General features: G+C 44.3%; 1 protein-coding gene across 2 annotated transcripts; it reads left to right on the top strand.

Moving 5' to 3' along the window:
• Positions 1 to 732: 732 nt before the first annotated feature.
• LOC115121212 (U5 small nuclear ribonucleoprotein 40 kDa protein-like) lies at positions 733 to 22,421 on the top strand. Of its 2 annotated transcripts, XM_029650260.1 has the most exons (10): positions 734 to 971; positions 1,316 to 1,445; positions 1,700 to 1,793; positions 1,923 to 2,088; positions 2,730 to 2,852; positions 20,089 to 20,209; positions 20,458 to 20,540; positions 20,732 to 20,793; positions 21,827 to 21,930; positions 22,102 to 22,421. In XM_029650260.1, the coding sequence occupies exons 1-10, from the start codon at positions 858 to 860 to the stop codon at positions 22,149 to 22,151; spliced, it is 1,047 nt and encodes a 348-aa protein (XP_029506120.1). In that variant the 5' UTR covers positions 734 to 857; the 3' UTR covers positions 22,152 to 22,421. The 2 variants fall into 2 exon arrangements, with proteins under 2 accessions (XP_064876266.1, XP_029506120.1); XM_065020194.1 differs by lacking the exons at positions 21,827 to 21,930; positions 22,102 to 22,421 and adding an exon at positions 20,887 to 21,817 and having other exon boundaries at positions 733 to 971.
• The last annotated feature ends 2,519 nt before the right edge of the window (positions 22,422 to 24,940 follow it).

The raw sequence follows: 24,940 nt of genomic DNA, 5'->3' as shown, positions 1-24,940 counted from the left end.
AGGTGAAGAAGCCAGATGGGCTGCGGTTGTGAGGCCGGTTGGACGTACTACCAAATTCTCTAAAACAACGTTGGTTTATGGTAGAGAAATTAACATTTAATTCCCTGGCAATAGCTCTGGTGGGCATTCCTGAGGTCAGCATGCCAATTACACGCTCCCTCAAAACATGAGACACCTGTGGCATTATGTTGTGTGACAAAACTGCACATTTTAGACTGGCCTTTTATTGTCCCCAGCACAAGGTGCACCTGTGTATTGATCATGCTGTTTAATAAGCTTCTTGATATGCCACACCTGTCAGTCAGGTGGATGAATTATTTTGTCAAAAGTGAAATGCTCACTAACAGGGATGTAAACAAATGGATGCACAACATTTGAGAGAAATACGCTTTTTGTGCTTATGGAACATTTCTGGGATCTTTTATTTCAGCTCATGAAACATACGACCAAGACTTCACATTCTGCGTTTATATTTTTGTTCAGCCTATGGCTAGTTTGCCAGCCTTGGCGTTGCTATCCGTCCCTACTTTACATAAGGGTCAATAGATATATACTTATACGTTTTAAACCGCATCTTACACACATTATTATACATTCTAGCGATCTACCTTCTGCAGCGATAATTTATTTTTGTTGTCTGTTTCAGATGTTTTCTTCCGGTTCAAGGGCCATGCTCTACAACCGTGATAACCAATCATTGTTCACAGCGGAGCGGCTAACCAATTAATCGCCCTGCGAACAGGAAGTACTTCAGGTTTCGTACTTGTGGAGAAAGCGGCTCGTCGAGAGAAACGTTCATTCACTTAGGACGACTTAGTTATATTCTACTAAATCGTTTTTTATTCATTTGCTTAGTCATGATTGAACCAAAGAAGAGACCGGGGGACATGGCGTTGGTTCCTGCCGGTGGAGTCAAGAGGCCCAGGGCCGAGCTGATCGCTGCGGCACAGTCGCAACAACTCGTGGCCATGGTTAGAAAAGAAGGGGGACATCATTTCATTCATCATTTAAGTCATTTACAGAAGGGAAACGCTATCTAGTTTCAGAAAGTTGTTAGCTAGTTATGTTTTCAGTCTTTCGACTAATTGCAAATTCTCTCAAATGCAGCCACAATTAGCTGTGACTGATATGTTGACTGTTTGCTAGCTAAAGGAAGGCTATCCAATGTAAATACGGCTAGCAGGAAGCTAATTTAGTTACTGCTGACAAGGATACCGGATAGCATGGACCAGATTGCTAGTGATCCATGCACATACAGTAACGTCTGTCTGTAAGTCTGTAATATGACAACATGATGTTCTCCTCCCTTCTCCAGGGCCCTCCCCGCAGCTCCAGCCTGCAGGCTCCCATCATGTTGATGTGTGGCCATGAGGGAGAGGTCTACTGCTGCAAGTTCCATCCTAACGGGGCCACACTGGCCTCCTCTGGCTATGACAGGCTCATCTGTAAGTTAAACACGGACTACCAGTCAAAAGTTTGGACACACCTACTTCTACATTGAATAAAAGTTAAGATATTAAAAGGATTAACTAACATATGGAATCATGTAGTAACCAGAAAAGTGTTAAAATAAATAAAAATATATTTGAGATTCTTCAAAGTAGCCACCCTTTGCCTTGATCACAGCTTTGCACACTCTTGGCATTCTCTCAACCTGCTTCATGAGGTAGTCACCTGGAATGCCTCTCTCTCTCTACAGTGATGTGGAATGTGTACGGGGACTGTGATAACTTTGCCACCCTGAAGGGACACAGTGGTGCTGTGATGGAGCTCCACTACAACACAGACGGCAGGTAGGATACTCACACACACTTGCTCAGGTCAGGGAAAAACGTGATGTTGTGTGACGGTTGTTGTTATAGTTGTTGACAACACGTTGGGAGAATATGACGTGTGTTTTCTGGCCCTATCCCTGTGTGCAGCCTGCTGTTCAGTGCCAGCACAGACAAGACTGTGGGAGTGTGGGACAGTGAGACGGGTGAGAGGATCAAGCGTCTGAAAGGCCACACCTCCTTCGTTAACTCCTGCTACCCTGCTCGCCGCGGGCCTCAGCTCGTCTGTACCGGCAGCGACGACGGAACCGTCAAGGTAACCGTGGCGACCGATGTTCTTCAACCCTGGTCCCAGACAGCTACCTGGGTGTGCAGGCTTTAGTTCCAGCTTGGTACTAACACACCTGTTTACCTGATATTTTCATTGAAAGCTGCTTTATCGAGGAACAGTAAAGAATTGACCTACTGTGATATTATCTCATCTAGCGATCTGAAGATGAATGCACTAACTGTGAATAAGAGCGTCTGGATAAGAGCGTCAGCTAAATAACTAACATGTAATGTAAATGTGATAATGTTGGGTTGGAACTAAATCCTACCAACGCAGAACCTGGGGAGTGTTGGTTGACTGCTGTTCTAGTTGTGGGACGTCAGTCAGGTGTGTGTGTGTGTTGTAGCTGTGGGACGTCAGTCAGGTGTGTGTGTGTGTTGTAGCTGTGGGACATCAGTCAGGTGTGTGTGTGTGTTGTAGCTGTGGGACGTCAGTCAGGTGTGTGTGTGTGTTGTAGCTGTGGGACATTAGTCAGGTGTGTGTGTGTTGTAGCTGTGGGACGTCAGTCAGGTGTGTGTTTTGTAGCTGTGGGACGTCAGTCAGGTGTGTGTTTTGTAGCTGTGGGACGTCAGTCAGGTGTGTGTTTTGTAGCTGTGGGACGTCAGTCAGGTGTGTGTGTGTTGTAGCTGTGGGACATCCGTAAGAAGGGGGCGGTCCATACGTTCCAGAACACCTACCAGGTGTTGGCCGTCACATTCAACGACACCAGCGACCAGATCCTGTCTGGAGGCATCGACAACGACATCAAGGTACGTGTGTGTGTGTTTGTGTGTGTGTGTGCGCACGTGGCATGGCTACTGTTGTCACATGCCGTAACATCATAGCACCTCATTCAACCTCTATACCTATCAATGTCTCTTTGTGACTGTGTCACCCAGAGCAACTGTTTTGCATTTTGGATTCGTCACATTGAAAGATCCAATCTAGCTAGTCCAGATGAGTGAGGAATGAATCACGGAATGGCATGCTCCATTAGAACTCAATCCAAACTAATAAACAGGCCATTAATAATTCTACTGGGATTATTGATCAGGTGGTGGCTGTGTAGTGGAGACATAGTGAGCAACACAGTACAGCGCTCCCGAGTGGCGCAGCGGTCTGAGGTATTGCATCTCAGTGCTAGAGGCGTCACTACAGACCCTGGTTCGATTCTGTTCGGCTGTTTCACAACCGGTCGTGATTAGGAGTCCCATAGGGACTGACCGTCGGAGGATCTGGAGGGAGGGAGATGAAACCGACCGCCAGAGGATCTGGAGGGAGGGAGATGAAACCGACCGTCCGAGGATCTGGAGGGAGGGAGATGAAACCGACCGTCCGAGGATCTGGAGGGAGGGAGATGAAACCGACCGTCCGAGGATCTGGAGGGAGGGAGATGAAACCGACCGTCGGAGAATCTGGAGGGAGGGAGATGAAACCGACCGTCGGAGGATCTGGAGGGAGGGAGATGAAACCGACCGTCGGAGAATCTGGAGGGAGGGAGATGAAACCGACCGTCGGAGAATCTGGAGGGAGGGAGATGAAACCGACCGTCGGAGAATCTGGAGGGAGGGAGATGAAACCGACCGTCGGAGAATCTGGAGGGAGGGAGATGAAACCGACCGTCGGAGAATCTGGAGGGAGGGAGATGAAACCGACCGTCGGAGAATCTGGAGGGAGGGAGATGAAACCGACCGTCGGAGGATCTGGAGGGAGGGAGACTGGATGATCAAAATGACCTGAAATAGGTTAATGAAATGAACAGGGAGATGGACGTCAGACTCACCCAACATCTCTTTTTGGTGCTTGAGGGAGGGATGGGTCTGACAGCATGCAAGCAGTCAGGGGCTCCTGGTTGGCTGGTGCGTGTGGGCCTGAAGCAGGGCATCTGTCTCCTGCTGACAGGTTCTCTGAGGCATGCTGGGTAGCTGAGCAGAAGATATTCACAATCAAAGATGTGATGACAGTAGCCTGTCATATATCAATCATAACACATTCTTCCAACCACATACATTCAAAGTAAATGGTAATGGGAAAGGTGGAAAAACATGACTCGTCATTTACATATATGCTGAATCATCAGATATAATCACATTTTATTTGTCACATTTGCCAAATACAACAGGTGGAGTAGACCTTACTGTGAAATGCTTATTAACAAGCCCTTAACCAACAATGCAGTTTTAAGAAAAATAAGAGTTAAGAAGAAAAATATTTACTAAATGAACTAAAGTAAAAAAAATAAAAGAGCAACAATAATATAACGAGTTGATGTGCGGGGGTATAGGTTGAGCTAACATGTACATGTAGGTAGGGGTAATGTGATTATTCATAGATAATAAACAGGTTAGTTGAGTTAATTAATGTTACATGTAGGTGGGGGTAAAGTGACTATGCATAGATAATAAACAGGTTAGTTGAGTTAATTAATGTTACATGTAGGTGGAGGTGAAGTGACTATGCATAGATAATAAACAGGTTAGTTGAGTTAATTAATGTTACATGTAGGTGGGGGTAAAGTGACTATGCATAGATAATAAACAGGTTAGTTGAGTTAATTAATGTTACATGTAGGTGGGGGTAAAGTGACTATGCATAGATAATAAACAGGTTAGTTGAGTTAATTAATGTTACATGTAGGTGGGGGTAAAGTGACTATGCATAGATAATAAACAGGTTAGTTGAGGTAATTAATGTTACATGTAGGTGGGGGTAAAGTGACTATGCATAGATAATAAACAGGTTAGTTGAGGTAATTAATGTTACATGTAGGTGGGGGTAAAGTGACTATGCATAGATAATAAACAGGTTAGTTGAGTTAATTAATGTTACATGTAGGTGGGGGTAAAGTGACTATGCATAGATAATAAACAGGTTAGTTGAGTTAATTAAGGTTACATGTAGGTGGGGGTGAAGTGACTATGCATAGATAATAAACAGGTTAGTTGAGTTAATTAAGGTTACATGTAGGTGGAGGTAAAGTGACTATGCATAGATAATAAACAGGTTAGTTGAGGTAATTAATGTTACATGTAGGTGGGGGTAAAGTGACTATGCATAGATAATAAACAGGTTAGTTGAGTTAATTAAGGTTACATGTAGGTGGGGGTGAAGTGACTATGCATAGATAATAAACAGGTTAGTTGAGTTAATTAAGGTTACATGTAGGTGGGGGTAAAGTGACTATGCATAGATAATAAACAGGTTAGTTGAGGTAATTAATGTTACATGTAGGTGGGGGTAAAGTGACTATGCATAGATAATAAACAGGTTAGTTGAGTTAATTAAGGTTACATGTAGGTGGGGGTGAAGTGACTATGCATAGATAATAAACAGGTTAGTTGAGTTAATTAAGGTTACATGTAGGTGGAGGTAAAGTGACTATGCATAGATAATAAACAGGTTAGTTGAGGTAATTAATGTTACATGTAGGTGGGGGTAAAGTGACTATGCATAGATAATAAACAGGTTAGTTGAGTTAATTAAGGTTACATGTAGGTGGGGGTAAAGTGACTATGCATAGATAATAAACAGCGAGTAGCAGCAGTGTACAAAACAAATGGAGGGGGAATCAATGTAAATAAATCAAATCAAATTTTATTTGTCACATACACATGGTTAGCAGATGTTAATGCGAGTGTAGCGAAATGCTTGTGCTTCTAGTTCCGACAATGCAGTGATAACCAACAAGTAATCTAACTAACAATTCCAAAACTACTGTCTTATACACAGTGTAAGGGGATAAGGAATATGTACATAAGGATATATGAATGAGTGATGGTACAGAGCAGCATACAGTAGATGGTATCGAGTACAGTATATACATATGAGATGAGTATGTAGACAAAGTAAACAAAGTGGCATAGTTAAAGTGGCTAGTGACATAAGAATGCAGTCGATGATCTAGAGTACAGTATATACATATGCATATGAGATGAATAATGTAGGGTAAGTAACATTATATAAGGTAGCATTGTTTAAAGTGGCTAGTGATATATTTACATCATTTCCCATCAATTCCCATTATTAAAGTGGCTGGAGTTGGGTCAGTGTCAATGACAGTGTGTTGGCAGCAGCCACTCAATGTTAGTGGTGGCTGTTTAACAGTCTGATGGCCTTGAGATAGAAGCTGTTTTTCAGTCTCTCGGTCCCAGCTTTGATGCACCTGTACTGACCTCGCCTTCTGGATGATAGCGGGTGAACAGGCAGTGGTTCGGGTGGTTGATGTCCTTGATGATCTTTATGGCCTTCCTGTAACATCGGGTGGTGTAGGTGTCCTGGAGGGCAGGTAGTTTGCCCCCGGTGATGCGTTGTGCAGACCTCACTACCCTCTGGAGAGCCTTACGGTTGAGGGCGGAGCAGTTGCCGTACCAGGCGGTGATACAGCCCGCCAGGATGCTCTCGATTGTGCATCTGTAGAAGTTTGTGAGTGCTTTTGGTGACAAGCCGAATTTCTTCAGCCTCCTGAGGTTGAAGAGGCGCTGCTGCGCCTTCTTCACGACGCTGTCAGTGTGAGTGGACCAATTCAGTTTGTCTGTGATGTGTATGCCGAGGAACTTAAAACTTGCTACCCTCTCCACTACTGATCCATCGATGTGGATAGGGGGTGTTCCCTCTGCTGTTTCCTGAAGTCCACAATCATCTCCTTAGTTTTGTTGACGTTGAGTGTGAGGTTATTTTCCTGACACCACACTCCGAGGGCCCTCACCTCCTCCCTGTAGGCCGTCTCGTCGTTGTTGGTAATCAAGCCTACCACTGTTGTGTCGTCCGCAAACTTGATGATTGAGTTGGAGGCGTGCATGGCCACGCAGTCGTGGGTGAACAGGGAGTACAGGAGAGGGCTCAGATCGCACCCTTGTGGGGCCCCGTGTTGAGGATCAGCGGGAGGAGATGTTGTTGCCTACCCTCACCACCTGGGGGCGGCCCGTCAGGAAGTCCAGAACCCAGTTGCACAGGGCGGGGTCGAGACCCAGGGACTCGAGCTTGATGACGAGCTTGGAGGGTACTATGGTGTTGAATGCCGAGCTGTAGTTGATGAACAGCATTCTCACATAGGTATTCCTCTTGTCCAGGTGGGTTAGGGCAGTGTGCAGTGTGGTTGAGATTGCATCGTCTGTGGACCTATTTGGGCGGTAAGCAAATTGGAGTGGGTCTAGGGTGTCAGGTAGGGTGGAGGTGATATGGTCCTTGACTAGTCTCTCAAAGCACTTCATGATGACGGAAGTGAGTGCTACGGGGCGGTAGTCGTTTAGCTCAGTTACCTTAGCTTTCTTGGGAACAGGAACAATGGTGGCCCTCTTGAAGCATGTGGGAACAGCAGACTGGTATAGGGATTGATTGAATATGTCCGTAAACACACCGGCCAGCTGGTCTGCGCATGCTCTGAGGGCGCGGCTGGGGATGCCGTCTGGGCCTGCAGCCTTGCGAGGGTTAACACGTTTAAATGTCTTACTCACCTCGGCTGCAGTGAAGGAGAGACCGCATGTTTTCGTTGCAGGCCGTGTCAGTGGCACTGTATTGTCCTCAAAGCGGGCAAAAAAGTGATTTAGTCTGCCTGGGAGCAAGACATCCTGGTCCGTGACTGGGCTGGGTTTCTTCTTGTAGTCCGTGATTGACTGTAGACCCTGCCACATGCCTCTTGTGTCTGAGCCATTGAATTGAGATTCCACTTTGTCTCTGTACTGACGCTTAGCTTGTTTAATAGCCTTGCGGAGGGAATAGCTGCATTGTTTATATTCGGACATATTACCAGACACCTTGCCCTGATTAAAAGCAGTGGTTTGCGCTTTCAGTTTCACGCGAATGCTGCCATCAATCCATGGTTTCTGGTTTGGGAATGTTTTTATCGTTGCTATGGGAACGACATCTTCGACGCACGTTCTAATGAACTCGCACACCGAATCAGCGTATTCGTCAATATTTCCATCTGACGCAATACGAAACATGTCCCAGTCCACGTGATGGAAGCAGTCTTGGAGTGTGGAGTCAGCTTGGTCTGACCAGCGTTGGACAGACCTCAGCGTGGGAGCCTCTTGTTTTAGTTTCTGCCTGTAGGCAGGGATCAGCAAAATGGAGTCGTGGTCAGCTTTTCCGAAAGGGGGGCGGGGCAGGGCCTTATATGCGTCGCGGAAGTTAGAGTAACAATGATCCAAGGTTTTACCACCCCTGGTTGCGCAATCGATATGCTGGTAAAATTTAGGGAGTCTTGTTTTCAGATTAGCTTTGTTAAAATCCCCAGCTACAATGAATGCAGCCTCCGGATAAATGGTTTCCAGTTTGCAAAGAGTTAAATAAAGTTCGTTCAGAGCCATCGATGTGTCTGCTTGGGGGATATATACGGCTGTGATTATAATCGAGGAGAATTCTCTTGGAAGATAATGCGGTCTACATTTGATTGTGAGGAATTCTAAATCAGGTGAACAGAAGGATTTGAGTTCCTGTATGTTTCCTTCATCACACCATGTCTCGTTAGTCATGAGGCATACGCCCCGCCACTCTTCTTACCAGAAAGATGTTTGTTTCTGTCGGCGCGATGCGTGGAGAAACCCGTTGGCTGCACCGCGTCGGATAGCGTCTTCCCAGTAAGCCATGTTTCTGTAAAGCAGAGAACGTTGCAGTCTCTGATGTCCCTCTGGAATGCTACCCTTGCTCGGATTTCGTCAACCTTGTTGTCAAGAGACTGGACATTGGCAAGAAGAATGCTGGGGAGTGGTGCGCGATGTGCCCTTTTTCGGAGTCTGACTAGAACACCGCCTCGTTTCCCTCTTTTTCGGAGTCGTTTCCTTGGGTCGCTGCATGCGATCCATTCCGTTGTCCTGTTTGTAAGGCAGAACACCGGATCCGCGTCGCGGAAAACATATTCTTGGTCGTACTGATGGTGAGTTGGCGCTGATCTTATATTCAGTAGTTCTTCTCGACTGTATGTAATGAAACCTAAGATGACCTGGGGTACTAATGTAAGAAATAACACGTAAAAAAACAAAAAACTGCATAGTTTCCTAGGAACGCGAAGCGAGGCGGCCATCTCAGTCAGATGGTAGCCATCTGATTAGCTGCTCAGCAGTCTTATGGCTTGGGGTTAGAAGCAGTTCAGAAACCTTTTGGACCTAGACTTGGCGCTCCGGTACCGTTTACTGTTTGGTAGCAGAGAGGACAGTCTATGACTAGGGTGGCTGGAGTTTTTGGCAATTTTTAGGGCGTTCCTCTGACTAGCACTAACCTCTGTAGCGCCTTGCGGTCGGATGCCGAGCAGTTGCCATACCAGGCGGTGATGCAACCAATCAGGATGCTCTCGATGGTGCAGATGTATAACTTTTTGAGGATCTGAGGACCCTTGCCAAATCTTTTCAGTCTCCTGAGGGGGAATAGGTGTTTTCGTGCCCTCTTCGGGACTGTCTTGGTGTGTTTGGACCATGATAGTTTGTTGGTGATGTGGACACCAAGGAACTTGAAGCTCTCAACCTGCTCCACAACAGTCCTGTCAATGAGAATGGGGGTGTGCTCGGCACTCCTTTTCCTGTAGTCCACAATCATCTCCTTTGTCTTGATCACGTTGCGGGAGAGGTTGTTGTCCTGGCACCACATTTCCAGGTCTCCGACCTCCTTATAGGCTGTCTTGTCAGTGATCCGGCCTACCACTGTTGTGTCGTTGGCAAACTTAATGATGGTGCCTGGCCATGAAGTCATGGGTGAACATGGAGTACAGGAGGGGACTAAGCATGTACCCCTGAGGGGCCCCTGTGTTGAGGATCAGCGTAGCAGATGTTGTTGCCTACCCTCACCAGCTTGGAGCAGCCCGTCAGGAAGTCCAGGATCCAGTTGCAAGGGGAGGTGTTTAGTCCCAGGGTCCTTAGCTTAGGGATGAGCTTCGTGGGCACTATGGTGTTGAACACTTGGCTGTAGTCAATGCACAGCATTCTCATGTAGGTGTTCCTTTTGTCCAGGTGGGAAAGGGCAGTGTTGAGTGCAATAGAGATTGCATCATCTGTTGGGGCCGTATTCTAATTGGAGTGGGTCTAGGGTTTCCGGGATGATGGTGTTGATGTGAGCCGTGACCAGCCTTTCAAAGCACTTCATGGCTACAGACGTAAGTGCTACAGGTCGATAGTCAGTTAGGCAGGTTACCTTGGTGTTCTTGGGCACAGGGACTATGGTGGTCTGCTTGAAACATATTGGTATTACAGACTCAGCCAGGGACAGGTTGAACATGTCAGTGAAGACACTTGCCAGTTAGGCAGTGCGTGCTCGGAGTAACCGTCCTGGTCATTCTTCTGGCCCTGCGGCCTTGTGAATGTTGACTTGTTTAAAGGGATTACTCGCATAGGCTACGTCGAGCGTGATCACAGTCGCCTGGAACAGCTGGTGCTCTCATGCATGCTTCAGTGTTGCTTACCTCGAAGCGAACATAAAGTCATTTAGCTCTTCTGGTAAACTTGTCACTGGGCAGCTCGTGGCTGTGCTTCCCTTTTGAGGTCTGTAATAGTTTGCAAGCCCTGTCACATCCCGAGTGGCGCAGCGGTTTAAGGCACTGCATCTCAGTGCCAGTGGTCACTACATATCCTGGTTCGATCACGGGCTTTATCACATCCAGATTTGATCAGGAATCCTATAGGGCGGCGCTGAATTTGCACAGCATCTTCCTGGTTATAAGGGAGGGTTTGGCCAGGGTAGTCCGTCATTGTAAATAAGAATTTGTTCTTAACCTGTTACTCCTACCCCCTACTTTTTCGAACATTCTGTTAAAAATCGCGCAACATTTCAGCGCCCTGCTACTCATGCCAGGAATATAGTATATGCATATGATTAGTATGTGTGGATAGAAAACACTCAGACGTTTATAAAACTGGTTAAATCACGGCTGTGACTATAACAGAACGTGCGTTTCATCGAAAAGTGCAGGAAAATCTGATCACTGAAAATGGAAAAATATATCAATGCGCCACTTCAACCGATTGATAAAGGTGAACCACATTAAATGGGGCCGAGGTTGCAATACCTACAGCTTCCACACGATGTCAACAGTCTTGTCATTTGCCTAGGCTTTGTTTATTGGTCAAACGAACAAGAGACAGCCCATTTCTTCAGGTCTCCGACCGGATATTTTGGTTGAGATTTACCCGGACATTATTTCCAGACGTACAGCTATAGACTATACATCGCCTCGGGATCAATTTGATCGCTTATTAACGTTTACTAATACCTAAAGTTGCATTACAAAAGTATTTCGAAGTGTTTTGTGAAAGTTTATCGTCAACTTTTTAAATTTTAAAAAAGGACGTTACGTTATAAAACGCTATTTTTTTAGTTGATCACACAGTCTTCATAGATCGATATCTAGGCTATATATGGACCGATTTAATCGAAAAAAAGACCCAAGTGATGTTTATGGGACATCTAGGAGTGCCAACAAAGAAGATGGTCAAAGGTAATGAATGTTTTATATTTTATTTGTGCGTTATGTGTAGCGCTGACTATGCTAATTATTTTGTTTACGTCCCCTGCGGGTCTTTTGGGGTGTTACATGCTATCAGATAATAGCTTCTCATGCTTTCGCCGAAAAGCATTTTAAAAATCTGACTTGTTGCCTGGATTCACAACGAGTGTAGCTTTAATTCAATACCCTGCATGTGTATTTTAATGAACGTTTGAGTTTTAACGAGTGCTATTAGCATTTAGCGTAGCGCATTTGCATTTCCAGATGTCTAGATGGGATGCCTGCGTGTCAGGTAGGAGCAAGAGGTTTTAACTGACTTGCCTAGTTTAAATATAGCGTCATCGATGCACTTGTTGATGAAGCCAGTTACTGATGTGGTGTACTCCTCAATGCCATCGGAAGAATCCTGGAACATATTCCAGTCTGTGCTAGAAAAATAGTCCTGTAGCTTAGCATCTGCGTCATCTGACCACTTCCGTCTGGAACGAGTCACAGGTTCTTCCTGCTTTTGTTTTTGCTTGTAATCAGGAAGATATAATTAAGGTCGGATGGAGGGCGAGCAAAACCTTGAGGTCGTCTTTAATATTTGATTTTTTTATTGACAAATAGACAGCCACCCATTTATCTTGCAGATGCATGGAAAAACCAGCCAACTGTATATTATCCATGTCGTTTAGCCACGACTCGGTGACACAAGATATTATAGTTTTTAAATGTCCCGTTGGTAGGATAGTTTTGAATGGAATTCATCCAGCTTACTTTCGATTGATTGCACTTTGGCCAATACGGCCTCAATATGACCCTGACTCAATATGACCCTGTGATCGACCCTGACTCGATATGACCCTGTGATCGACCATGACCCTGACTCGATATGACCCTGTGATCGACCATGACTCGATATGACCCTGTGATCGACCCTGACTCGATATGACCCTGTGATCGACCATGACCCTGACTCGATATGACCCTGTGATCGACCAAGACCCTGACTCGATATGACCCTGTGATCGACCATGACCCTGACTCGATATGACCCTGTGATCGACCCTGACTCGATATGACCCTGTGATCGACCCTGACTCGATATGACCCTGTGATCGACCCTGACTCGATATGACCCTGTGATCGACCATGACCCTGACTCTCTGGACCTGAAGTTGACAGAATCCTCAAACTCAATAATAAGGCTAAACAGTCAGGACATCTGGCCAAAAAAACTCACCATATTTTGAAAAAATGTCTTCCAGGTTAATGCAAATGTTCTTATAAATGTTCTCTTATTTTATTTTTTGTCCTGGATCCAAATTCAGCCGCTTGCTGTTGATGAGATTTGAAGGGTTTCGATACTCTCTCAAGCCAACTTCTTACCATTCAATATCTTGGCTCGTTCAGCAGCGTCCTGTTCAGCAGCGTCCTGTTCAGCAGCGTCCTCTTTAGCAGCTTCCTCTTTAGCAGCGTCCTGTTCAGCAGCTTCCTGTTTAGCAGCTTCCTGTTTAGCAGCTTCCTGTTTAGCAGCGTCCTGTTTAGCAGCGTCCTGTTTAGCAGCGTCCTGTTTAGCAGCGTCCTGTTCAGCAGCGTCCTGTTCAGCAGCGTCCTGTTTAGCAGCGTCCTGTTTAGCAGCGTCCTGTTTAGCAGCGTCCTGTTTAGCAGCGTCCTGTTTAGCAGCGTCCTGTTTAGCAGCGTCCTGTTCAGCAGCGTCCTGTTTAGCAGCGTCCTGTTTAGCAGCGTCCTGTTTAGCAGCGTCCTGTTTAGCAGCGTCCTGTTTAGCAGCGTCCTGTTTAGCAGCTTCCTGTTTAGCAGCGTCCTGTTCAGCAGCGTCCTGTTCAGCAGCGTCCTGTTCAGCAGCGTCCTGTTCAGCAGCGTCCTGTTTAGCAGCGTCCTGTTTAGCAGCGTCCTGTTTAGCAGCGTCCTGTTTAGCAGCGTCCTGTTTAGCAGCGTCCTGTTTAGCAGCGTCCTGTTTAGCAGCGTCCTGTTTAGCAGCGTCCTGTTTAGCAGCTTCCTGTTTAGCAGCGTCCTGTTCCGCAGCGTTTCTGTTCAGCAGCGTCCTGTTTAGTGACCACAACTATACCCTTTTTGTATCATCGTCTTGGAGGACAGAATATCTCCGAACACACAAAACGTGTCCTCAAGATTCCCAACGATAATATTTCCAATGCCGCATTTCCTCAGTGAAGGATCTCGTTGATTCCACGTGATTCGCGTTTTGGTCTTCCGTTGATTCTTTCCCATCTCGTATTGTCCAAGGCAGACTCTGTTGATGGTAAAAGTTTGTAGGTATGAACCCAATTATAGTTTTTTTTTCTCTCTGCCTTTTCAGAACTTAATTGAGTGGATTGACCCTCGTGGACTTAATTTCTTGAAGATCATATGCTCGTTGGTGTGCATGTGTAAATCACCTACAAGGAGGTGATGCCCTCAGATCCATGTCTGAACACAAGGGTTAAAAAAATTTGACTTGCTGATATCTTCTCGGTAGAGTAGTTTTGATGGAAGGTATCTATCAGAACAGTCTCAATTCGGTGAGGCATGGACTCTACAATATTTTAAGTGTTCCACAGGGATGCTGGTCCATGTTGACTCCAATGCTTCCCACAGTTGTCTAGTTGACTGGATGTCCTTCGGGTTGGTGGACCGTTCTTAATACACACAGGAAACTGTTGAGCGTGAAAAACCCAGCAGCGTTGCAGTTCTTGACACAAGCCTGGCACCTACTACCATACCCTGTTCAAATATTTTTGTCTAGCCCATTCCCCCTCAGAATGGCACACATTCCCAGTTGTCTCAGGGCTTAAAACATCTCCTGCCCTTCATCTACACTGATTTGAAGTGGATTTGACAAGTGACATCAATAAGGGATCATAGCTTTCACCTGGATTCACCTGGTCAGTCTGTCATGGAAAGAGCAGATGTTCCTAATGTTTTGTATATCAAAAAAAAAAAAAAAAAAAATATATATATATATATAGTTAGAAATATGTGCTACATTTTTTATTTTATCAGTCTGCTTGCTTCAGCGATGTTCGAGTGCTGACATCACTTTTTGAAACCATTCCTACTTAATAAACGGCAAAGCTTTTTGTCCTCTCATCCACTTCAGAGAGGATGGAGTGTTCCGGTATTTCAACACTGTCACGGTTCCACACGGTGCACTCTGTCTTTGTTTGATATCAGCCTCGTTTTTAATTTGATTAATGGTTTGTTAGTTTTGATCGGGACACCCAGTTCGCTGTTTTATCCCCCTATTCTTTCTTCTCATTGTAATTCGTTGCAGTTGAGTTTCACGAGGCCCGGTTGGCACATACAGAACATATGAGTGTCAGGATCTCTGAGAAGGTCTACAATAGTCTAGTAGTGCCGAGGGGGTTTAGTGCTTTTTGAGGTCTGTTCGGTTAGATTATTGAAAAATAATCACTGGCTTCGATGATGCATAATGTGGGTTGAATACTGTAATAACAGAATATCAAAACTAATAAAAGTCCCAGGATGGTAGTGACGGCCCAATACTGCTTATCACTTATTAACCATCATTTATTCACTGACTTTAATTAAATATTTAATTATATAATTATAAATTATTATTATATTATTATTATTATTATTATTAATTATTATTATAAATGTTATTATATTTCAGTCGTTTATTGTGTTTGTTTTATTTGATTACTTTATTATTTCATTCCAAGTCATCTCATCTCTATAGAGCTGCTGTCTGACAACGTCACTATTTTAGTAGTTCTTCAAAGTAAATAAGGCATACTTTTATTACTGCTAAATACCAACTATCACTTAGATTAGTGGTTCCTAAACTGGGGGGCGAGGGGGGGTGACATTACTAAACTGGGTTGTAATAGTAGAATACACAAGGTGACATTACTAAACTGGGTTGTAATAGTAGAATACACAAGGTGACATTACTAAACTGGGTTGTAATAGTAGAATGTACAAGGTGACATTACTAAACTGGGTTGTAATAGTAGAATACACAAGGTGACATTACTAAACTGGGTTGTAATAGTAGAATGTACAAGGTGACATTACTAAACTGGGTTGTAATAGTAGAATACACAAGGTGACATTACTAAACTGGGTTGTAATAGTAGAATACACAAGGTGACATTACTAAACTGGGTTGTACATCATCAGTTCCTCTTGTCTTGTCAGTCATTACGTAACTTAGAGAACAATTTATAACTTGTCAGAAATGTCCAGATCAACTAACATGGCAGCTAACGTTTCTCAGCCACTCAAATATCACCTGAATAAACATTATAAATGGTCAAATGTATAAAATTACAAGAAAATTGGCTTTAAAACTGAAACACTTTCTCTGCACCTCATGACAAAATGTGTAGAATTGCAGGAAATAATCTTTAAACCTGTAAAATGTTCTCTCCACCAACAAGATGTGAACAGTTTGTGTCATGAACAGTGCTTGTGCCCATAGAAAGAGATGCGATATGTTTCCCAATGCTGGAAGGAAGCCCCGAGTGAAGATGTTTGGGAAGCCCTGACTTAGATCATATATTGTCAAGTCGAGATGCCTCATGAAACAAATTGCTCTCTATCTTGCGTTCTTCTCTGTTTGTTTTCTGTCTCTGTGTCTGCCCCAACACTGACTGGACAAGTAGGCAGTGCAATGGATTGTGGTCATTGTAGTTAATTACCATGTTGTCTGTCTCTGTGTCTGCCCCAACACTGACTGGACAAGTAGGCAGTGCAATGGATTGTGGTCATTGTAGTTAATTACCATGTTTTCTGTGTCTGCCCCAACACTGACTGGACAAGTAGGCAGCGCAATGGATTGTGGTCATTGTAGTTAATTACCATGTTTTCTGTCTCTGTGTCTGCCCCAACACTGACTGGACAAGTAGGCAGCGCAATGGATTGTGGTCATTGTAGTTAATTACCATGTTTTCTGTGCTAAACTATGTAGAATATTAACCTACTATTAACACCCTAGTACATCGCACAGTTCAGGATTTATCTCTAGAAAAATTGCGCATTGAGCTCACAAAAAAATGAACAAAATGGAATTGAAATAATTGAACCGACGTTGTGAATGAGTCGTTTTAAACCAATAACAAAGGTTGGTTATTCACTCTGCACTAACATTCTAGACTCAGATGGTGACCCTTAGGTCATTTACAGGAAGGAGAGGTGGAGGGAGGGAGAGATGTCTCATCTCTCCACTCCCACTAGTCTGAGAACACATTAGTCTCAACAGCTATGTAACTGTAGCCATGTGCAGAAGGAGAAAGGGGAGAGGCCTGTATACATGCAGAACCAATACGTCTTTCCCTTGTTACATCCCCATCTCTCCATATGGTCCCTCTCTTCCTCCTGTCACCTATCTATCGATCTCTCTCGCATATTTTAATTTCTCTCTCTGTGTCAGTGTGTCTCAATTTAAGGTCTTTATTGGCATGGGGAAACACGTTAACGTTGCCAAATCAAGTGAAATAGATAATAAACAACAGTGAAATTAACAATAATGAACAATAAAAAGTGTACAGTAAACATTAAACTCACAAACGCTCAAAGAATAAAGACATTACAAATGTCATATGTGTATATATGCAGTGTTGTAATGATGTGCAAATAATGATGTGCAAATACTTAAAGTACAAAAGGGAAAATAAATAAACATAAATATGGGTTGTATTTACAATGGTGTTTGTTCTTCACTGGTTGCCATTTTCTTCTGGCAACAGGTCACACATCTTGCTGCTGTGATGTCACACTGTGGTATTTCACCCAATAGATATGTAATTTGAGGGAAATGTGTGTCTTTAATATGGTTATACATTGGGCAGGAGGTTAGGAAGTGCAGGTCAGTTTCCACCTCATTTTGTGGGCAGTGAGCACATAGCCTGTCCTCTCTTCAGAGCCAAGTCTGCCTTCTGTGGCCTTTCTCAATAGCAAGGCTATGCTCACTGAGTCTGTACATAGTCAAAGCTTTCCTTACTTTTGGGTCAGTCACAATCCAGCCATCAATCTACACCAGTCAAAAACACCTCATTCAAGGGTTTTTCTTTATTTTTACTATTTTCTACATTGTAGAATAATAGTGAAGACATTAAAACTATGAAATAACACATGGAATCATGTGGTAACCAAAAAAGTGTTAAACAAATTAAAATATATTTGAGATTCTTCAAATAGCCACCCTTTGTCTTGATGACAGCTTTGCACTCTCTCAACCAGCTTCATGAGGTAGTCACCTGGAATGCATTTCAATTAACAGGTGTGCCAAAAGTTAATTTGTGGAATTTCTTTCCTAAATGCATTTGAGGCCAATCCGCTGTATTGTGACATGGTAGGGGTGGTATTCAGAAGATAATATGGATTTGGTATTTTACCAAATAGTGCTATGACAAGAACAGCTTAAATAAGCAAAGAGAAATGACAGTCCATTATTACTTTAAGACCTGAAGGTCAGTCAATACGGAACATTTCAAGAACTTTGATAATTTCTTCAAGTGCAGTCGCAAAAACCATCAAGCGCTATGTTGAAACTGTCTCTCATGAGGACCGCCACAGGAAAGGAAGACCAAGAGTTACTTCAGCTGGAGGATACGTTCGTTAGAGTTACCTCTGCTGGAGGATACGGTCGTTAGAGTTACCTCTGCCGGAGGATACGGTCGTTAGAGTTACCTCTGCCGGAGGATATGTTCATTAGAGTTACCTCTGCTGGAGGATACGGTCGTTAGAGTTACCTCTGCTGGAGGATACGTTCGTTAGAGTTACCTCTGCCGGAGGATACGTTCGTTAAGAGTCACCTCTGCTGGAGGATACGGTCGTTAGAGTTACCTCTGCTGGAGGATACGTTCGTTAGAGTCACCTCTGCTGGAGGATACGGTCGTTAGAGTTACCTCTGCTGGAGGATACGGTCGTTAGAGTTACCTCTGCTGGAGGATACGTTCGTTAGAGTCACCTCTGCTGGAGGATACGGTCGTTAGAGTCACCTCTGCTGGAGGATACGTTCGTTAGAGTCACCTCTGCTGGAGGATACGGTCGTTAGAGTCACCTCTGCCGGAGGATATGTTCATTAGAGTTACCTCTGCTGGAGGATACGGTCGTTAGAGTTACCTCTGCTGGAGGATACGGTCGTTAAGAGTCACCTCTGCTGGAGGATACGGTCGTTAGAGATACCTCTGCTGGAGGATACGGTCGTTAGAGTCACCTCTGCTGGAGGATACGTTCGTTAGAGTCACCTCTGCTGGAGGATACGGTCGTTAGAGTCACCTCTGCTGGAGGATACGGTCGTTAAGAGTCACCTCTGCTGGAGGATACGGTCGTTAGAGTCACCTCTGCTGGAGGATACGGTCGTTAGAGTCACCTCTGCTGGAGGATACGGTCGTTAAGAGTCACCTCTGCTGGAGGATACGTTCGTTAGAGTTACCTCTGCTGGAGGATACGGTCGTTAGAGTCACCTCTGCCGGAGGATATTAGAGTCACCTCTGCTGGAGGATACGGTCGTTAGAGTCACCTCTGCTGGAGGATACGGTCGTTAGAGTCACCTCTGCTGGAGGATACGTTCGTTAGAGTCACCTCTGCTGGAGGATACGGTCGTTAGAGTCACCTCTGCTGGAGGATACGGTCGTTAAGAGTCACCTCTGCTGGAGGATACGGTCGTTAGAGTCACCTCTGCTGGAGGATACGGTCGTTAGAGTCACCTCTGCTGGAGGATACGGTCGTTAAGAGTCACCTCTGCTGGAGGATACGTTCGTTAGAGTTACCTCTGCTGGAGGATACGGTCGTTAGAGTCACCTCTGCCGGAGGATATTAGAGTCACCTCTGCTGGAGGATACGGTCGTTAGAGTCACCTCTGCTGGAGGATACGTTCGTTAGAGTCACCTCTGCTGGAGGATACGTTCGTTAGAGTCACCTCTGCTGGAGGATACGGTCGTTAGAGTTACCTCTGCTGGAGGATACGGTCGTTAGAGTCACCTCTGCCGGAGGATACGTTCGTTAGAGTTACCTCTGCTGGAGGATATGTTCATTAGTTACCAGCCTCAAATTGTAGTCCAAATAAATGTTTCAGAGTTTAAGTAACACACATCTCAACATCAACTGTCACACAGGAGACTGTGTGAATCAGGCCTTCATGGTTGAATTTCTTCAAAGAAACCTCTACTAAAGGACACTAATGAATAATCTCAAATATAAAATATATTTTTATTTGTTTAACACTTGTTTGATTACTACATGATTCCATATGTGTTATTTCATCATTTTGATGTCTTCATTATTATTCTACAATGTAGAAAATAGTAAAAAAAATAAATAAATAAAAACCCTTGAATGGGTTGTTGTCCAAACTTTTGACTTATGTTATGTAGAAAATAGTAAAAATGAAGAAAAACCCTTGAATGAGCAGGTGTTTTAAAACTTTTGACCGGTTGTGTATATCTGTGTGCCTGGGAGCTCTTGTGTGTTACTCCCTTTCACATTACATCCCGTACCTACCTTCAGAAAGATGCGTGAGAGAGAGACCAGATCTTACCAGGAGGCTACCTGTGTCGCGTCGTCAGACAGTGAATAACTTACTTCCTGTCTCTCTGTGAGTGCAGGTGTGGGACCTGAGGCAGAATAAGATGATCTATGGTATGCATGGTCATGGGGATTCTCTGACTGGCCTCTGTCTGAGCTCAGAGGGGTCCTACCTCCTCTCCAACTCTATGGACAACACAGGTCAGTGTGTGTGGTTACAATACTTGAGTGTCGTTCTATGTGGCTCGGTTGCAACGCCAAGGGTCGTGGGTTCTATTCCTACTGAGGCCACTCATGACTAAGTCGCTTTGGATTTTTAAAAATGACGCCGCCAGCCCAAGCCCCAGGCCACCAAGAGCCCCTCAACCATCTGAGACCCCCCCACCCCAACTATACAAGTAGAATATATTATATTGTTATATTATGTACGTGTGTGTGTTGTCCCGTAGTACGTATTTGGGACGTCCGTCCGTTCGCTCCCAAGGAGAGGTGTGTGAAGATATTCCAGGGGAACATTCACAACTTTGAGAAGGTAAATGAAGACTTTTGATCAGAGAGATTCAAGAGTTTTTTTGTTGTTTTTGATTTAGGAACCGAAGAGACTTTCATTGCCAGTGTGTTTTAATATTCGTGCTCCTGTCATGTGTGTCAGTCTAGTGGCCTGCTATAGCCTGGTTATAGCATATTAATTAACTTGTTTATAATACAATGCTGTGTCCACAGAACCTTCTGAGGTGTTCCTGGTCTGCTGACGGCAGCAAGATTGCAGCAGGCTCAGCTGACAGGTGAGCGCACACACACACACACACACACACACACAGCAATACAAACAAACACCTCCTGTATGGTCCTTTTATAAGCTGTTTGTGTGTGTCCAGGTTTGTGTATGTGTGGGACACCACCTCTCGTAGGATCCTGTACAAGCTGTGTGTGTGTGTCCAGGTTTGTGTATGTGTGGGACACCACCTCTCGTAGGATGCTGTACAAGCTGTTTGTGTGTGTCCAGGTTTGTGTGTGTGTGGGACACCACCTCTCGTAGGATCCTGTACAAGCTGTGTGTGTGTGTGTGTGGGACACCACCTCTCGTAGGATCCTGTACAAGCTGTGTGTGTGTGTCCAGGTTTGTGTGTGTGTGGGACACCACCTCTCGTAGGATCCTGTACAAGCTGTGTGTGTGTGTCCAGGTTTGTGTGTGTGTGGGACACCACCTCTCGTAGGATCCTGTACAAGCTGTGTGTGTGTGTCCAGGTTTGTGTATGTGTGGGACACCACCTCTCGTAGGATCCTGTACAAGCTGTTTGTGTGTGTGTGGGACACCACCTCTCGTAGGATCCTTTTATAAGCTGTGTGTGTGTGTGTCCAGGTTTGTGTATGTGTGGGACACCACCTCTCGTAGGATCCTGTATAAGCTGTGTGTGTGTGTCCAGGTTTGTGTATGTGTGGGACACCACCTCTCGTAGGATCCTGTACAAGCTGTGTGTGTGTGTGTCCAGGTTTGTGTATGTGTGGGACACCACCTCTCGTAGGATCCTGTATAAGCTGTGTGTGTGTGTGTGTCCAGGTTTGTGTATGTGTGGGACACCACCTCTTGTAGGATCCTGTATAAGCTGTGTGTGTGTGTCCAGGTTTGTGTATGTGTGGGACACCACCTCTCGTAGGATCCTGTACAAGCTGTGTGTGTGTGTCCAGGTTTGTGTGTGTGTGGGACACCACCTCTCGTAGGATGCTGTACAAGCTGTGTGTGTGTGTCCAGGTTTGTGTATGTGTGGGACACCACCTCTCGTAGGATCCTTTTATAAGCTGTGTGTGTGTGTCCAGGTTTGTGTATGTGTGGGACACCACCTCTCGTAGGATCCTGTACAAGCTGCCAGGCCACGCTGGGTCCGTCAACGAGGTTGCCTTCCATCCCGAGGAGCCTATTGGTGAGAGGACTCTGTTTATATCCGTGTATCTGGCGAATCACACGCTCTCCCTGTCTCTTTCTATAGCTTTTTTCCATTGCGGGTTTAATCTTTGTCTAGTCTTTTTAAAATTTTATTTGGTCTGTCCTCTCTCTCATTCTCTAATAGTGACTTTTATTTTTCCCCCAACAGTCCTCTCTGGCGCAAGTGACAAGAGACTCTACATGGGAGAGATTCAGTAGGACTGTCTTGTGTGTGTGTGTGGTGAATGTTCTGCCCCGGAGTGTGTATGGATCCAGCCCCCAACTGTGTGTGTGAGTGTGTGGTGAATATTCTGCCCCAGAGTGTGTATGGATCCAGCCCCCAACTGTGTGAATGAAATGTACTTTTTTTTATGCTTCTGTTTTATTTAGTAACATCCTCAGACTGTCATTGACTTTAGAATGTCCAGTCACAACAACCAACACCTGTTTTTTTTATTTCTCTTAATAAACTACGTCTGGGGAAAAATATTGTTCTAAGTTATTTGGATTTTTACAAATTATCTTTGAAAGACAGGGTTCTGAAAAAAGGGATGTTTCTTTTTCTGCTGAGTTTATATTGACACTATGAAATTATAATGCAAAAATAAAATCCTATTTGTAGAACCTTTTTTAAGTGCCAAATAAAGTAACAGGGTTGACAATTTCTTCTGAAATCAGCCGTAAATCCCCTTGTGACAGCGGGAATGGAAGATTGCAAGCTCCTCACAAAACAATTGTATTGTTAAATAATTTCTAGCTTGTCTATTTATGGGTAACAGGGTTGATTGCCTTATGCTAAACCCACTCAGTTTTCCACAACATAAGACCAGAAAATTTGCCTGGCTACCCAAACTCATTGCTCCACCACGCCCACAAACTCATTGCTCCGCCACGCCCACAAACTCATTGCTCCGCCACGCCCACAAACTCATTGCTCCACCACGCCCACAAACGCATTGCTCCGCCCACAAATGCATTGCTCCACCCACAAACGCATTGCTCCACCACGCCCACAAACTCATTGCTCCGCCCACAAACGTTTCTTCCCTGTAATCAAATCAAAGTTTATTTGTCACATGCTCCGAATACAATGGGTGTAGTAGACCTTACAGTGAAATGCTGAATACAATAGGTGTAGTAGACCTTACAGTGAAATGCTGAATACAATAGGTGTAGTAGACCTTACAGTGAAATGCTGAATACAATGGGTGTAGTAGACCTTACAGTGAAATGCTGAATACAACGGGTGTAGTAGACCTTACAGTGAAATGCTGAATACAATGGGTGTAGTAGACCTTACAGTGAAATGCTGAATACAATAGGTGTAGTAGACCTTACAGTGAAATGCTGAAAACAATGGGTGTAGTAGACCTTACAGTGAAATGCTGAATACAATAGGTGTAGTAGACCTTACAGTGAAATGCTGAATACAACAGGTGTAGTAGACCTTACAGTGAAATGCTGAATACAATAGGTGTAGTAGACCTTACAGTGAAATGCTGAATACAATGGGTGTAGTAGACCTTACAGTGAAATGCTGAATACAATAGGTGTAGTAGACCTTACAGTGAAATGCTGAATACAATAGGTGTAGTAGACCTTACAGTGAAATGCTGAATACAATGGGTGTAGTAGACCTTACAGTGAAATGCTGAATACAATAGGTGTAGTAGACCTTACAGTGAAATGCTGAATACAATAGGTGTAGTAGACCTTACAGTGAAATGCTGAATACAATAGGTGTAGTAGACCTTACAGTGAAATGCTGAATACAATAGGTGTAGTAGACCTTACAGTGAAATGCTGAATACAATAGGTGTAGTAGACCTTACAGTGAAATGCTGAATACAACAGGTGTAGTAGACCTTACAGTGAAATGCTGAATACAATAGGTGTAGTAGACCTTACAGTGAAATGCTGAATACAATAGGTGTAGTAGACCTTACAGTGAAATGCTGAATACAACGGGTGTAGTAGACCTTACAGTGAAATGCTGAATACAACGGGTGTAGTAGACCTTACAGTGAAATGCTGAATACAATGGGTGTAGTAGACCTTACAGTGAAATGCTGAATACAATGGGTGTAGTAGACCTTACAGTGAAATGCTGAATACAACAGGTGTAGTAGACCTCACAGTGAAATGCTGAATACAACAGGTGTAGTAGACCTTACAGTGAAATGCTTACTTACAAGCTCTTAATAACCAACAGTGCCATTTTTAAGTTAAAAAAAAATGGCTATTGGGTGAACAATAAGATAAGGAAATAAAACAACAGTAGCCATTGATGTGGTGTTCTCCAATGAGTGGAGATTTGAGTCTTCCCCAACGATTTCAACAACACATTGTAAGCATTCTGATTGGTCCAGAGCCAGAACCCCATGGGTAAAGCAATCCAATGGCTGATGACTTTGTTTTGTACAACACCCCTAATTTTGATGTCACCACACACGACTTGAATGATTGCAGGGACTGAAGTATGTAGCGACCAAAGAGCGGTGGAAGAATTCCGTTTGAGCATCCAGAAAATGGCCAAAGAGTAAAACCAGCTCGCCTGCTTTTACACTATAACTGGATTAAAACAGGAGTTTAGTTCACGTAACAGAGTTGACCTTAAAATGAGGGACATACTTCAATGAATCGCTAATCACATTAAAATAAATCTTCCGAAAATGACTTTGTCAAAGCAACAAAATAACTAGGGGCTTTACAATGATGGTGAAAACCTGGATAAATGTTGAAGTTAAGTGGGATAGAATCTTCTTAAGTCACACAGGTGTAACGGATGTGAAATGGCTAGCTAGTTAGCGGTGGTGCGCGCTAAATAGCGTTTCAATCGGTGATGTCACTTGCTCTGCGATGGGTAACGATATTTCGAGGGTGACTGTTGTTGTGTGCAGAGGGTCCCTGGTTTGCGCCCGGGTATGGGCGAGGGGACGGTCTAAAGTTATACTGTTACCCATCGCACATTTACCCATCGGACATGTCAAAATGCTGGATTTAAAAAA

The sequence above is a fragment of the Oncorhynchus nerka genome, linkage group LG7 (assembly GCF_034236695.1).
Source record: "Oncorhynchus nerka isolate Pitt River linkage group LG7, Oner_Uvic_2.0, whole genome shotgun sequence".
Lineage (NCBI taxonomy): Eukaryota > Metazoa > Chordata > Actinopteri > Salmoniformes > Salmonidae > Oncorhynchus > Oncorhynchus nerka.
This window is presented reverse-complemented; position numbering and strand designations above follow the sequence as displayed.